A 16,589-nucleotide genomic window follows, 5' to 3' on the forward strand; every position below is an offset into this window, starting at 1 on the left:
AGATCTTGAATGAGGAACTTGTGGCAAAGAACAAAAGCAGCTGCCCATTGAAGTAGATATTCTTAAGAGACGCTGCATTTGGATAGACCACACCCTTCGCAAGCCTGCAAGCACTGACCTGGAACTCCCAAATATAGAGGAAGAGGGTGCGGCCCAGAAATACATGGAGCCGCAATTTGGATGTAGATGCCAATCAGATGAGCAAGACATGAGAATAGTTGGAGAGACTCGCCCAGAACAGAGACGCCAGGAGGAAGCTAATTGTTGGCCAATGTCTCAGACGGAACCACAGGCAGGGAGGAAAAAAGAGAACATTCAAATAAAAAAAAAATGTTTTAAAGAACTAAAAAGAAACAAACAATGCTACGTGTCTCAGCAAAATTGATAAATCATACTTTATTAACCAAAAAATGGAAAATGTCTGAATCAAACCAAAATAAATCATATCAAACACATTGGAATGGGAATAAAACTCTGATAGGAAATAGAAAAAAAGAACAAAATAGAGCCTCATAAAGATAAAAATGATTTGCACACACATGATTCAGAACAATCCACTGTTTGCAGGCGTTAATATTTTACACTTATTGAATGAAACATAAATACAGCTTGTACGAAATTCATGATAAACATAGCTGATTTAAATATACAATTAAAAACACTTGTATTAATTTACATTACATTACAATATAATTAAATTTTTTTTCACTTTTTTTATGTTAAAGAAGGAAAGATAATTGGAATGGAATATTTCACAGTGATCTCCCCGTAATTTAAGTTAATAAGTTCAAATGCAAATTATATTACAAATTTCAAATTCTTTTTTCTTTGAGATGACGCAATTCTTGACGTCTGCTTTATACAATTCAAAAAGAGGCACAGAAAATATATGCATAATGTACAGGCTGTAATGAGATTTAAAAAAATATTATAAGAAATAGACATGTTCTCTTTGAAAAACATTCATCAATAACAGATTACAATGTATTATGGATAAAAGATAAAAATATGGAAATATATCAGACCTATTCTGTTTATGAACATTTTTACTTTATTGTATTTATTTCTATAGAATAAAAGGAGTACCACAATCTCCAAATATACATTTTACACTTGCTCCCCTGCAAAAGGTAGGGTGTACATGCTTGATCCCAAAACCCTGATTTCTCAAAACGGATAAAACATGGCCTCACTCGATCCCGAGATGTTTGAAAGGTTGAAACGCACCTGGGGCTTCCTTAGCATTACGTGGTGCCTTCGGCGAGTGGTCAACACTAACCCTAACACTAACCCTAACACTAACCCTAACACTAACCCTAACCCTAACACTAACCCTAACACTAACCCTAACTAAAACTTTTTTTTTTTCGTAAAGATATAGCAATTTGTCTGTCCTTTAGTCTTTAACAAGCTGCATTGGTATATTAAAATGCGTGGAAGAGACATTTTGTGATGAAATGAACCTCCGTGTTGCTGGCTTCCCTCATCCACGGGCCCTTGGGTAGCCTAAACTCTTCAACACCCTGAAACGCCGCCTCTGAAACAGGTTACACAGTTTCTCTTCCACATCAAGCTCTTATATGAATGCTCAAAAGATAAAATTGCCGTAATATTTTCAAGTGCACTATAAAAACAGTCAGGCTAGTGGATAGATGTGGCAAAATATGTAGGTCACAGCTGGGGCTGCGTATCCACGGGAAATACTGCATTCCTCAATAATCTTCGGACTTGAAGACAAGAATTATTCTTATTACTAAAAAAACAATCAACTGTTCTTCTTAGAACCAATGACGTTTGGCGATGTGTTTATTTACCTAAGCAAAAGCGACGGACGTACATGACAGTAAATCATAGAATATTAAGGCTACGTATTATACAAACGTCCACTTTGCTGTATAAGAAGACGTGATGATTACTTTGGCAATATGTAGCATGTCTGATTTAAAATAAAAATGGTTACAATTCAAAAATTAAAAATGTGAAATATAAATTTGGCGATTTGAAAGGGAAGGAAAAAAAAACATCAACATTATATTATTTTAAAAAAATATCCATCCGATATTGATCCATTTTCTTCACCAAGGAAACATCCACATGATTTATACACAGACTCACAAAGTGAATTTCTTAATCAGTATCATGCTACGTACGAAAATCTATATTAAAGATTTATACTGTATGTGTGTTTGACGATTCTTTTAACAAAGCAATGTAGAACTAATGCTTACTGACAAGGCCGGCCGGCAAACCAGGGTCTCCGGTTGATGGGTGCCTCGCACAGGACTCAGAGGCCATTTCTTTTTTCAGAGAAGAAATAGCGAGACTTGTGCCCAATGTTATTGTTGAAGTACACTAGCCTGACTAGGGTTTAAATAAATTACGTTATTTTATTTTTTTGCAGCTTATTTTTACGTTTTCTATTTCATCTTGGGCCACCGAAGGGCCTCCAATTATCTAAGGCCGGCACTGTTACTAGAAACAATACTAATGCAGCTTATAATGATTCTTAATACAGAAAGGATAGCGTGCATTTCCTAAGACAAAGCCTAATATTTCTAACCACACCTATTCCCAACTTCCGAATTCAATCACTCTACAAAACAGCAACAGTAACTTTACCGTTCACTAGATTGAATAGTCTTTGGTGAACCATTGTTAGGTCAAGATTAAAGAGAGAGAGAGAGAGAGAGAAAGAGAGAGAGAGAGAGAGAGAGAGATAGGGGGTGGGGGGGGTAATCGTGTCTCCACAGCCGTTGTCTAGAATCACAATAAAATCAAGTCCGACGAAGTAAAAACATGTCCAGTAGCTTCGTTTTGCAACGGAGTTTTAGAACGTTTCATTCTTACCACATTCAAACAACAGCACTACAGTAACATTCTTGTTAATCTTGTACATTCAAACAACAGCACTACAGTAACATTCTTTCAATCTTAAGAGTTCCAAACAACAGCATTATAGAAACATCCTTTTAATCTTGTACATCCAAACAACAGCACTACAGTAACATTCTTTTGATCTTGTACATTGAGCGTAATTGATAAAAATAGCAAAACATTTTGATAAATAACATCTGAAGTGTGAACAGTACGAGTTCTCTTTCTTTCTCTCTCTCTCTCTCACACACACACACACACACACATACATAACAGGGTAAAGGTTAGGGTTAGGGTGTCCACAATTTTTTACATTTGCATTTTTTTTTCATTAGTTAAATATGTCTCTTCGAAAAACAGTACTTCCTTTAAGAATTATGTCGAAGATATTTTCATCTGTACTGCATCTGCATGTTACAGCTACAAAATACTTGAGGCACTGCGTTGTTTAGAGACGTTTTATTTACTAGTTTCAAGTCAGTCACTTGTGTCTTTCCTGACTACTTAATTATGGGTATACTATTTGACGATTCTGGACTATAGCATGCAATGCCGCCTGTCCAAAGTGTATCAGCGAAATGTACAAAACCTTAGTACACCTAAAGAAAAGATGATCCACATTCATATAAGTATAGTATAAAAATATATAGTTATTACATATATTCTCTACTATTCTTCCTGTGACAAGCTGGAGTCATATACAACTCACATAAAACTGTAGCATTAACAATTTATAGAATCTTTAAAACATAACACAAATTGATCAATACATTCAATGCGAAAATTGTATTTTTAAAGAAGTGTCATGTTTCAATAATCTGAATAAAAAAGCCACATTTTTAGACATAAGATTTTTAATTGCGCCATTGTGTAATAATGTTTCCAAAGTATCAATAGGGCCTACTATGAAATATACATCGAGAAATAAATGCCAAAGAAAAGTTAAATAAACTGCTAAATATACAAGATAGGATTTCCTTACAAGAGCATAGCATTTGAATGAAATGGGTGGTATTTCTGTAAACAAAACCGTTGCCTGGTAACGAAGAGCAGGGTGGTAATGTTGACTAGTGCAGATAAAAAAAAGAAAGGTTTTGGCTATATTATTTCTCTACATAAAATTTTGATACGTTTTTCAGCTGCAGTTCTAAATATAAGTAAACTTTATCAATTTTGTTTGTATGAGGCCCAGGCTATTTACAATCAGACACATTACAAGGGCACCTTAATTTCAGCTTCACACAGAAGTTCAGAACTTTCCGACACTTGGTCAGAACCCTTCAAATGATATCCGCTTCTGGGCCTATATTGGCATGATGATAGAGTACGAGTGTCAAAATATGAGCAGGGGCGGGGAGGGCTGTTTCAAGCTTTTAAGTTTGTTTTTGTCTTTAATTAATGATGGAAGTGTGTTGACTGACTAGAAATGAAGCTAAAGGTGTTTTTTTTCGTCAAATCATGAATAAGGGAAATGGATTTTCAAGATTCTAAAACGTCCCAGTCTAGCAATAGGCATTTGTCAAGTCAAACGTGCTGCTTATGTCACGATTTGCGGAAATACAAAGTCTTGTTGATATTTGAAAAGCTACATATGGTCTCGCTAACGTTTGGCTAACTTACATGCGCATCACATTTTCTTAAATCGTCTGCAAAATGAACGATCCTCCCAACTCTAAAATGTGTTTTGTTTTAATTTTAAGACACAGATCTGCTGCCACCTAACACTGTTTTATGCTCGTGTGGAAGAAACAAAAGATTACAATATTAAACGAGTTCATACATTTCATCCACAAATATGTATCTCAGTGAACAACTAGGCAACAGGTCACAGAATAACTTTTTTTGTTTTCATAGCATGACACTTAGTTACAGACTGACACCTTGCTATTGCATAAAGTCAAAGTTGGTACAAAATCCTTGTTACCTATAAATAAGTACATGCAGTTGACAAAGCTCTGTTAAATAAAAAAAAAACTATAAAAGATTTGGCATCGAAGACCAGAGAAGAGCTCAGACAAATCAATGAGCCTCTTCCAACGTAACTTAATGATCAAGTTTTGAGAAGCTCAGATACAGCGATTGTTGTTGTTTTGACCCAAAGAAAAGGACACTGACATAGGGCATTTAATTTCATCCAAATTTTACATTTTACTTAGATCCTCCCGCATTGTTGGAGGCCCCCAAATTCCTCTTTACTGAGATGTTCGCGTGCTGTTCAGTGAATGGCGCTAAGTTCTATGTTTTGGTTTTCCTTGTTACAGCATCTCTTTGCTAAAGACCTTCCCTCCTGGGATGTAACAACTGATCGAGGCAACATTAAAGTCTTTGCGAATGTCATATTTAAAGGCTCACGTTTTATTTTAAAATTAGTTTTACTCAAATTTAGGGTACAGTGATGATCTTCGTCAATTCAAACATACACATTTTTAAAAATATATATTTCACATGACGATGGCGTTTTAGTTGTCTTTCTGAACCAACATTTCTTTCGAGACTTCTTTTTATTCACGGACTCAATGACTGACATCTCTTAGACAGACATTCTTACAAATATTTCTTTCCGATAGACGGACTCATGAATCATTGGTTAGGAATACGTAGACTACCACGCCTCTTCTTGGACGTTTTTGTAGCACGGACTTGCTGACCACATCCTTTTTGTCTCTCAATTAAAAGACCTTCGTTGGTATTACGTGTTTTGGTGGCAAGCGTGTGTGTGTGTGTTGTTGTGGGATGGGTTATCTAGTATAATTCCTTATGCATAAACGGTATGCAAAAAATGCATCTGGGAGAGGCAGCAAATATAAGCTATGGGCCTCGAAATCCTGGCCTAAGTGACAAGATATATGTCTCGCTCCATTGGGTAAGGAGACCTTTGATGAGTTGATAATGAAAATTGTGTAGCAGACAATGTAAATGAGTAAAGATAATAGTAGAAACATAAATTGAGATATGCCCAGACCAGAACTATGATAGCACATCCCGGCAGTAGCACATTAATTTAGAAGTAAGGCCATCGCGTAACTCCTTCTTAAGGATCTTTAGTGGGAGGGGGGGGGTGTCTTGGCCAACTGAATGCTTGACAATTTTCAGCCAGTTTTGGCGTCGGAGTGGTGATTTGCTCGACCTCCGATTCACAGTATCTGAGGTTCAAATTCAGGTGATGACTGAGAATTCGGTGATTGTCAGGATATTTCGTGTCTAAGCAGCATCGATGAGTAGCTGACACTTGTTGGCGATTCCTAAAACTTGGAAAATCAAGTTTTGAAAGAGATAAAAGGCAATGAAAAGCCCATTATGTCAATCTTGCTGCTTATGTTATAATTGATTACAGACGTTATTTCTTTAATTAGTAACTCAGTTATCAGTTAACGAAACGTTTTCTTAAGATCAAGATATAATTAAAACCTCGCGTCACACTTTCATTATGAAATAGGATTAACACTGACTGTTAACAAAGTTATGAATAAAACAGTTATAGTTACAAGTTACAATCGCGAGCTGTGTAACTTCTCGTGAAATGTCAGACCTGTGTTTAGACTGGCAACTGCTGTGCAGGCTTCGTCTTTTGATACGTTTAAGAAATAACAGCCTCATTCTGGAGTTATCAGAACAAACTGATATGACCGATTAAAAAATGACAATTTGGTATTATTTCCAATTAGTGTCAATGTATTTGGTGATGCCGTTAGCATTAGCAGTAGATTGTTTAGTGTTATTCCTGGTCTCCGAAACTTAGTTCAAGAAGTTGTTAGGCACATCTTAGCAGTTGGCGTCGTGGACCTCAAGCAGACGTAATAGAGTCATTGAGGTTGTCTGAGTCAATAGTGTAGCTACCAGAGGTGGTGGTGTTTCCATCATCGTCGTCCCCGCTCCCTCGAGGCATACTGATGAAAATGCCGCCCATGTCAGGCAGCATGGTGTCGTAGCCCGGGGAATAAGGCGAGTGCCGCCCTAATGTGGAAGGCTCCTCCCTGGGCTGGCCGGTGCCACGCCCTTGGTTGGTGGAAAATGTCACGTGACGACTGTTGCCGGCGTTTTTTATCTGCGCCAGACTGGTGTAGGCGGGGCCGTTCCTGGAAGAGGGGTGGACCTTGTCATTGTTGTAGGCGTGGTTGAGAGAGGCGTCACTCTGGAGCGGGTGGGAGGACACGGGATACATTTTGATATCCGGGCCCCGAAAGCTGCTTAAAGAAGGCATCGTTCTGTAGTCTGTTTTGATTGGCTGGCGACTGAGATTGTTCAGGGGCAAGGTCGTGATGGGTCGGTATTCAACAGCATGTTTGGGGCTAGTGTGGGTACCTGGAACAAAGAGAAACAAAAGGAGTTAATAATGTTTGAAATGTATTTAGGAGGGGGGGGGGGCATCTTATTCTCGTTTTCTCATCACCACCCCTCCCTATTCATTCACACCCCCCCACACCCAAACATTCCCACCCCCCTCGACCCCGAGCAGTTAAATAAATATAATTACCATGCTGCCAGGTCTTCATTTTATTATTTGATAGCCTAACATATTATAACAACAGTTAGTCACTAGGACAAGGACAATGTCTTCGACTCAGAAAGTGAAGGATGAGTGCAGTGTTTCACATGACTAGGTAAACCCGGTGGTGACCTGCATATTTTGTCACGTCTAATGCAGACAAAAACTCCGCCTTAGGACGGTCCCAAGCCCGACTGAGAAAGGAGGAGGGTTGGGCGTTGGGCTAGCTACCCTACCCTGTAGAAAAACCACTAGCTACAGAAACAACCAATTAGCAAATCAAGAAAAGTCAAGGACCTGGGAGAGGATGGACCTCCATCTGGAAGATTTATGACGCATGTCGGTGAAAGCCAGAGTCATCTGGAATCATCTCTACCAGGACCACCACCACCAATATGGCGTTTGAGTTGATCTTTAAAGCGCTTCCAGGATATTACCCAGTATAGAAAAAAACAACAACATATATCTGATTCATTAAACTTAACCTTCAGACACTTTTTTAGGAACCTGTCACATCAGTTTAATATTATTACTCTGGATTGACTGAAAACTGTATGATGTCCGAGTGACAGAGATAAAAACTTTATTGAGACCTTTATATACCATTGGATAGGGGACTGAAATGTAAGTTGTCAGAACTTCAGTTCCAAACGCAAGCAATATTTTGTGAACCAAAAAGCTCTATATTTAGTGGACAAAACACATTGAGACTATGTGACTTCCACGCTTGCAATTTGATGGGCCTAAAGTTTGCATACTCGGTTGACAGAAACCAGCACAGAATTAATGCTTACTTGATCACACAACAAGAAAAGACTATCTTACATTTAATCTTAAAATTTTAATGCATACAGTCATAAAGTTTAATTCCAAGCAAAATTTAAAAAATCGTTTCTAAAAAAAAAAAAAAAAAAAAAACATAGCTTATTTACAGAGGAAGAGCTCCGCCCTAAAAAACTATATCTATCAATAATTACAAGCTATTTAATTAATTACCAATAATCTATTGACTAATTGGTACTTTTTTTTTCATGTTTTGTTTGGTACAATAAATAGTTGTTTAAAGTATCTACTTGATCGGAGAATGCGTGAGGGAGAAATAGAGTTAACAATTATTTAAGGGGACTAAATCCAACAAATTTAGTCATTTATGTGAATACTGAAGGAATAATTTCCCTTATTGGCATCAAGCGAAATAATTAATTACCAGTAATTAGTTAGCGATTTGGTTACTTTTTGTATTGAATCATGTCTTGTATATTCCAATGGGTAACTGTACGAAGTTTCAACTTGATCCGAGAATGGGTTTGGGAGAAATAACCGGTACACGCTTTTTACCAGACAGACAGACAGACACTGACAGACAGAGTGAGTTGATATAAGTTTTGTAAAAAGAAAAATAACACTCACAAACATGCACGTAAACACACATACAGTTTACCCTCGTTTTTGTGTTTTTGAGAAAAGTTCAATTCTACGGTCAGTTACTACAGAATAGTAAGGTCAACTATCACTCTTTCTCTGGTTCATCCTCCCCCAAATGTTCTTTTGTCTTAGAGTGTCACCCATGTCTGTGTGTGCGTGTGTGTGTCTTGTTGAAACATGAGGTCATTGTCATCCCAAACACCCATCAACCTTGCTTCACCAGCGTCGTCTGACCAGGCGGAACAAATTTCCCATCAACGGTTCCATTTGCGACAAATAAAGTGGAAAATCGAAAGCATCCTCCACGGCGGCAGCATCGAAGGGTCTCATCTAGTGGCGGAAAGTTTTGGCTGCCCCCGTTTGACTTCAGCCTTGACTAAATAGTCTAATACGAAGTCGATCAGTTGTTATAAGGTCCAAGTTTCTCGCTCTATAGACAAAATATTAAACATATACACTACTTCAATATATTATCTTACGATATCTTACAGAAATATGTCAGCTTTTGGAGGATTTCAGTGGTTTTTTGTTATTTCGCTTCAAGTAAATGATTTGTATGATATTATAGATCTGAGAGTTGCTTTACAAATCGAAATTTTATATATCATATGCTATAGATCAACGACCTGTTGTAGATCAGTAATATTTTTAAAGATTAGTGATATGCTATAAATATAACAAGATAGGAAGTGAACACCATATTAAAGCTACAGAAAAAAACTTTTCTCATTTGTTCATTAATAATACAAAGTAAACATTCCCTTACGTAGATTACTGCGCGTGCAGTTCCTAGAGTGGAAAATTGTGTATGAAAGTGAGACGTTGACAATGCAATTCTGCGCATGACATCCACCAAAGGAAATGACATCATTGGCAAAAAAAAAAAACCTTCAAGGAGTCAGATGGTAGGTTAAGCAAAAAAACTTTGCTTGTGCTAGATAAAATAGTGCGAGTGTAGAAGAGATAGAGAGAGAAAGAGCATACAAAAATGCTTTTCTTGATGAATACTATTGTCCTGTATTGGTAGGTATATTCAAATATAAACTATAAATCAGAAAAACAAGCTGTTCACATTTCTGTTTTCCAGTTCACCAACCTTATAGTCTTGTCTTCCTTTTACCAAATCTTTTTTTTTTCCTTAATCTGTTCGCATGTCGTCTCAGATGTGTGTTGGTTTGTCTGTTCTGAATATTCAAAATACATTCAAACTTCGATTGAACACTCCCGCCCTTTCATTCTCAACCGTCCACACTACCCCCCCAGCCCAGCGTAACTGTAGACGGCTATCATGTATGCGTAACTAATTTTCCCCCGCGGGTCTAAAAACAGATCATGTTACCGTAGTGAAAATTCTCGCGAGAAAAGAAAGCAAAACGAGATGTTGAATGTCGCGTCTGCTGCTGGAGTATCAGATTCCATTCCAGAGAGCAAAATAGGAAAATCCAATTCACAATGCAGGCTGCTTAAGGCGACTCAAGCGAGTAACTACAATACTGAGAGAGAGAGAGAGAGAGCGAGAGAGAAGTGGCGTTGAAAGAAAGAGTGAGACAACAAAAGAGAGACAGAGACGAAGAGAGAGAGAGACAGAGTACGAGAGATAGCCAAAAGAGACAAAGACAGAAAGAGGGACGAATAAAGACAACAAAACACTTTTTTTAAAGAGGGGGAATAAATAAAGAGAGAGAGCGAGAGAGGGGAAATAAGAGAAAGAGAAAGAACTCGAGAGAGAGAAAGAGAGAGAGAGAGAGAAAGAGAGCTATATATAAAGAGAGAAAGGGAAATGGAAACAAAGAAAGAGAACAAGAGAGAGAGAGAGAGAGAGAGAGAGAGAGTCTGTGAAAGACAGCTCCGCAAGTTATAGAACGAGCAACATGCCCGTGTTGCTTCAAGACTCGAGTTACGAAATCTCAATTATTTATAGGCCAGTCTATAGATGACAGTAGACACCAACATCGTTGTACATACGATAACAATTAACAACACAGAATGCCGCTGACATTTGTCATTGAGTTGATTTCGCAAATGTTACAGACCTGCATATCCCCGATGAAAACTAAATCGTGCAAAATATATTTTGTAAAAAAAAAGTTTAATTATTTACTTTTATGGCCGCATCTTTTCCTCAACACTAAATTATATCAGGGTTATTATCATGATTGAAAAAATAATCTAATAGTTTCTGTTGTTTTTTTTTGCATTGTATTTGATGCATTGGTAAGGACATTTACATTGTATTTGATGCATTGGTAAGGACATTTACATTTCACTTTAGAATGTGCCAATGTTTTACTGCGACTCAATGATTTTTCTCCTATTATTAATGCTACTGCCTGTAAGTTAAAGCTAAAATACAAACGTTTAAAAAAAATCAATCAATTAACTTACAGGATTTGTGCTAATTGTGTTTAAGTTAAGGATATCCACTAGGATCGAAGTAGTACCTCTACACACACACACATAATACAACTGATCTCCAACAGCCACCCCCTCCTCCCCCAGGTCCACTACCCAAGGCCTTTAGGCCAACTTACGTCCTTAGTCTTGTGTTACCAGCTCTGGTAATTCTTCCTAATTGCAGCCCAGGGATTGTTCAGGGTATAGAAGGAAGTGTTTTCACTAGAACTCGGGGGAATGTTGATGAAATGGGAGGAGGGGGGGGGGAGAATCCGGGGGTGGAGGCAATGGTGAGTAGGAGGGGGGGGTAGTAGCACTGAAATTGGGGATCGCTAAAGCCGGTTAAACTTAATAGTGCACGGTCTGGTTGTGGCAACTAATTGGATGATTAGGACCAGAAGTTGGGGGTGGCGTTTTGTTTCTAAACACCGGTTATCCAGAGATTCAACGGTGAGAGTAAACATAAAGGGGACAGACAATGTGGTGTCAGAGGAGATCGAAGCAGGAGTAAAGACGTCTACTCTGACGTGACCTTTAAAGGGCTCTATCTATAGGCTATGTCCATTAGAGGGTTTTTGTTCTCATAGTCTTGTTCACACAAGCTTATAACCATTGTGGCGGTTATTTGTGTACAAATTGGTCTGCAATTTGAGTCAAACTGCTTAATTAAGGGAACATCACTCATATTGAGTTTAATAAACTGAAGGAGACAAATTAGATTATCCCTCGAGTTTGTAGTGTTAGCTTCCCACGACGCGCAATAAACAAGTGAAAGCACACTCTGATCTTTTGGTCCACCAGGATTTCAAGTTTTAGATCTCAAGATAGAAGCGACGATGAGTTGTCAGTCATATTGTTTTATGGTTTTCTCGGCAGTCATAAATATAAATTGAATGGCACAGAATTAATAGCTCTTTATTTTTTATTTTTTTTTTTGAGGCTCAGATGGAGAATATTGGACCGACTTCAGATTCTTAAAACTGAGGATCACAATAAGTGTTTGTTTAGCGAAGAGTAAATTCATATAACCCATAATGTCCACTTTTTTTTTGTTGTATCAATTTAGATTGAATTTTTAAATGAACTAATACTCATTGCTCGTTGGTCAGTCTGTATATTTCTATGTCTATGTCTCAAAGATCAAATTGTCGCCTACCTCCTGCCACCCAACGCTTAAAAACAATGGCAGCTACTGTGTTCAGAGCTTTCGCCGAAAAGAGTCTTTCCTTTAGCTGGTCCTTCTCTCCAACCATTGTTTCTCTTTTACATGTTTCTAGCAGACGTAATACATTGAATTTAATTTCCTGAAGCTACTATTTAATTTCCTGAAGCTACCTCCACAAAATGGCTCCAATATGTAAACAGACAAACACAAACACAAACACAAACACATTTGCACACATCTTTGTCCGTCATTAACAGAATTTCATGTGTCCCCCTTTCCCTGAAAGCTCACTGTGTTTTGAAAGTATTTTATGTTCTGTGTTTCTTGCAGTATGATCGTCACCCTTAAGTTACACCCTGTTCTGTACCTGTCCAGTGGTTGAATGGGTTAGCCTTGTAAAAAATTTGTAAAATGTACTACATGTTTCGGATGTTCCTTCAGAGTTGAAGATAATTTACTTACTAGTTCAAACCTCCTGCAGGACGACGTGGGATTCGAGTTGGCAGGGTATGAACCCGGGACCATCGATAAGTCCAAACGACAGTCCAGCACGCAAACCTCACGACCAAGCAGCCACCCTAGCCAGCCTTGCGGGGCTAACGTGAGGTCAAGGCCTGTTATTGTAGATTGTGAGGGAGGGAAATGTAGTGAATAAGTAGTTACAGAATTGATATGAAATGGAGCTATACGAGCTTGTTACTTTTATTAGATGTTTGTTGTTCAATAGTAATTGGATAGTTATTAGAAAGTCATCACAGCCAGGGGCGTGAGTATCTTATGGTTGAAAAATAACTCTGTAACTTGATAGTTTGTTCTCCTATTGAAACCTCCTTGACTCATTCCAATTCTTGATACTCTTCTCTCCCCCCCCCCCCCCCCACTTTTTAAGTCTATTGTCCTGTGTTGAATTATGTTGTAACGTATTGTGTAATCAGTATACTAAAAATAGAAGTCCGATATTTCCACATCTATTGTAAGCTAAACCTGTTTAAAGCTGTTTATCTATCTAAATATTTTCTTCATAATTGAGTGTTAGGCTTCCCAGAATGAGACGTCTACTTTTCCCGTATAAACGTACATGTTTCTGACCCGTAGAAATTCGAATACATTTTTCTCTCTTTTGTGGAGGCCCCTTTCTTGTGGAGGTCCGGGTCAGTAGCCCCGCAACGCCTGCCTTCCCTTAAATCCGGCCCTGTTTAGAATATTATATTTCTATCCCTTAATCCCTTAATATTCATCTAATATAGTAGAGGAATGTACTGAAGAAAAAAAAAAACAGGAAGGTTCCTTGCATTTTGAAACAGGCTAACGCTGTGATCTCTAACAAAAGGTGTAGATGATTAATCAATATTTTACCCCTATGGACAAAACATTTTTTAAAACACAAATATTGTGATAAAAAGTAATTAATAAAATAAAACCCGTAATATAAAATTATCATTTCGCCTTTATCTGAATTGCTATTGAGATAAGAGAGACAACCTATTCAAGTATCAGAGATCTGGCGCATAACAGTGATTTCCCTTAGGACTTTTTTTTTAAGGTATTACAGGCTCTTGATGTGTAATTGTGTGAGCGATGCATGGCAAGATTTTATTCAGTTACTTCTAAAGCTCAGATATTACTCTCATATTTATTATTTCAAGCTACACTCGGTGTCTTGCTAGTATGCTCCAGCTCTATCCAGGTAATAAGGAGGATTAAGAGGTAAATATTCCCTGACAGGCCAGTCTACTTAAATGAATATCCCAGATAATTGAATGCAGTATATTACGATTCACACATTGAGAGAAATACTAAAATCTCCTGAACCTGTACCCAACATGCCACGGGAGAATCAAATGTTGGCTAATACAGAAAACAGAACCTCTTCACAAACTTTCTACAGAAAATATCCTCTAGACTCTAGATGGACATTAGCACATTTTCTAACGATTTAATCGATATCGCAAATTGTTTTCAACGGGGCGCGCTGGCTGATTGGTTGGTCAAGCGATTGGCTTCCGATCCTGCGGTCCTGGGTTCGAATCTAGGTGAAGACTGGGGGTTTTGAAAATCGGGTTCACCCAACTCCAATGGGTACCTAAATTTAGTTGGGGAAAGTAATGGCGGTTGGTCGTTGTGCTGGCTACATGACAACCTGCTCGTTAACCGTTGGCCAAAGAAACAGATGACCCTAACATCATCCGCCCTAGAGATCGTAAGGTCTGAAAGGAGAACTGTACTAATTGTTTTCTAAAACATATTTCTTGAACCATCTCTATCATTCAGTAAATCAAATCTACGGGCCTACAAAAATTATAAAGTCATAGGAGATGGATAAAAGCAGTGGCGTAGCTAGAAATTCGCCATCATTTGGGGGCCTGGGGGGCTTGACCTCATTGTGGGTCCTTGTTTTTTAGGGATATTTTATATTTAATGTAAAAAACGCTCATTTGGGGGCCCCACACCCGAGCTACGCCTCTGGATAAAAGGAAATATTCCAAATAGTGTCACACATATATATATATATATATATAGAGAACTGTTTTACTGTTTTCAATCTCCATCACATTATATATTCTCTTAAGCTAAAGAAAACACGATTTTAAGATTTATTTCTTTAGATGATGTTTCCCAAACATATAGATTAGAAGAAGATGTTAATGATTAATCAGCTTGACATATTCGTTTTTGTTTTGTCTACGACAACGGCGACAATGTTGGAAAGTCCAGTGAAAATGAAGACTTTGAGAGTTGAATGGTGAGAACGAATCAATACGACGACAGAAATCTGAGTTGATCAAGTCAGTTGATATACGTCAAGAGATCAACTAGCAGCGTATCAATAATTTCTAAACACGACACGACGAGGTCATGTTTGTAAACCTGTCGTTCACTCACGACCACACACACACACACACACGCACAAAGAGGTTACTAAATGTTTAATGAAGATGACTTCAAACCCTTTTTGGGGAGAAATATTGCGAATCTAGAAAGCAACAAAGGCGGCTTGGTGGTTGAGTGATAAATGGCCTTACCAAAGGGTCTCGTTTCGAATGTAGCTGAAGACATGGCAATTTTAATTTTTTAGGATTCCTCCGAGACCACCCCAATTTCGATTGGTACCTGACATTAGTTGGGGAAAGTAAAAACTTTAGTGCAGGCCACATGACACCCTCCTTAACTGTCGACCATAGAAAGATATGGCCTTTACCCCCATCCGTCATATGGATCGGTCTGAAAGGGATACTTTAGAAAGCAATACAATTTTTGCTCTTTATAGTCAAATAAAGAAAATAAATGTTGTCAGAAAGGCTCCAGGACCCACATGACAAATTCGTTACATAATATGTTTTGTAAATATTTCTCCTCAGTCTACGACTCAGCGACTCTACAAGATAACTATTTTGATCTTGTCCCAAAATTATCCAAGCAATAATTAAGAACATAATCATTATATTCTCTCTATGATAGTGTTTATATAAGCAGCAGGAGCGATTCTTATAGTACTCTGCATTGTTACAACAGGCTTTTTCGAGACTCTGGTTTCAAGAAAGTCAATAAAAAAAACTTTATAGAGAACATAATGATCTGGAAACCAGATATGGACCTAGGACTCTGTTCTATTGTCAATTGTTAGACACAGGGCCGGATTTAAGGGAGGGAAGGTGGAGGTACAGATCCAGGGACCTCCACATAAAAGGTACCCCCACATTAGAGAAACTATCGATTCGACGGGTAAGTAACTTTACGGTTCTCCATTTTGTATATTTATTTTTTCGCATTTTTACCAACAGTACTTTCAGTCTTACAGTTGGCAACACTATTGTGGTTAAAAGGTGTCCGCTTATAGTGTTTTCGTAGCCTCGTAATATACTCCGGATTGACTACATTGCGTAAACCCTAAAAGCTAACAATTTATTTACGTTACACAAATATGCATATTATAGGAAATGTTAAGACAAATTTAACTTTAATTTACAAATACTCTCTTTCTTTTATACTGTCTTGCTTTTAGATACTAGTATTTTTATTAATAAGTGGATTTTTATTAAAGGTTTTGAAAAATTGTAGGGGCCTCCTCAAAAATTCTACCCCGGGACCACCACATACTTAAATCCGGTCCTGATTAGACATTATCCCCGTCCTCCGTCGTTTACTCTGAAAATTCTCATTAGGGCCCACAGCCGGATTATGTTTAATTTTATGATTGATGGTCTGAAAAATTTATTTAGATCTTAGCAACAGTAGTGTAACAGT

General features: G+C 37.8%; 1 protein-coding gene across 1 annotated transcript in view; it reads right to left on the minus strand.

The window, feature by feature from the left end:
- Window positions 1-370: 370 nt before the first annotated feature.
- LOC106067329 (protocadherin gamma-A10-like) overlaps window positions 371-16,589 on the minus strand; it is a 183,515-nt gene continuing 167,296 nt past the window's right edge. The window contains exon 11 of the mRNA XM_056037858.1: window positions 371-7,176. Within this exon, the coding sequence (XP_055893833.1) occupies window positions 6,659-7,176 (518 nt within the window). The 3' untranslated portion in view covers window positions 371-6,658. The remainder of the gene's footprint in view (window positions 7,177-16,589) is intronic.

The sequence above is a fragment of the Biomphalaria glabrata genome, chromosome 8 (assembly GCF_947242115.1).
Source record: "Biomphalaria glabrata chromosome 8, xgBioGlab47.1, whole genome shotgun sequence".
NCBI classification, from domain to species: Eukaryota; Metazoa; Mollusca; class Gastropoda; family Planorbidae; genus Biomphalaria; species Biomphalaria glabrata.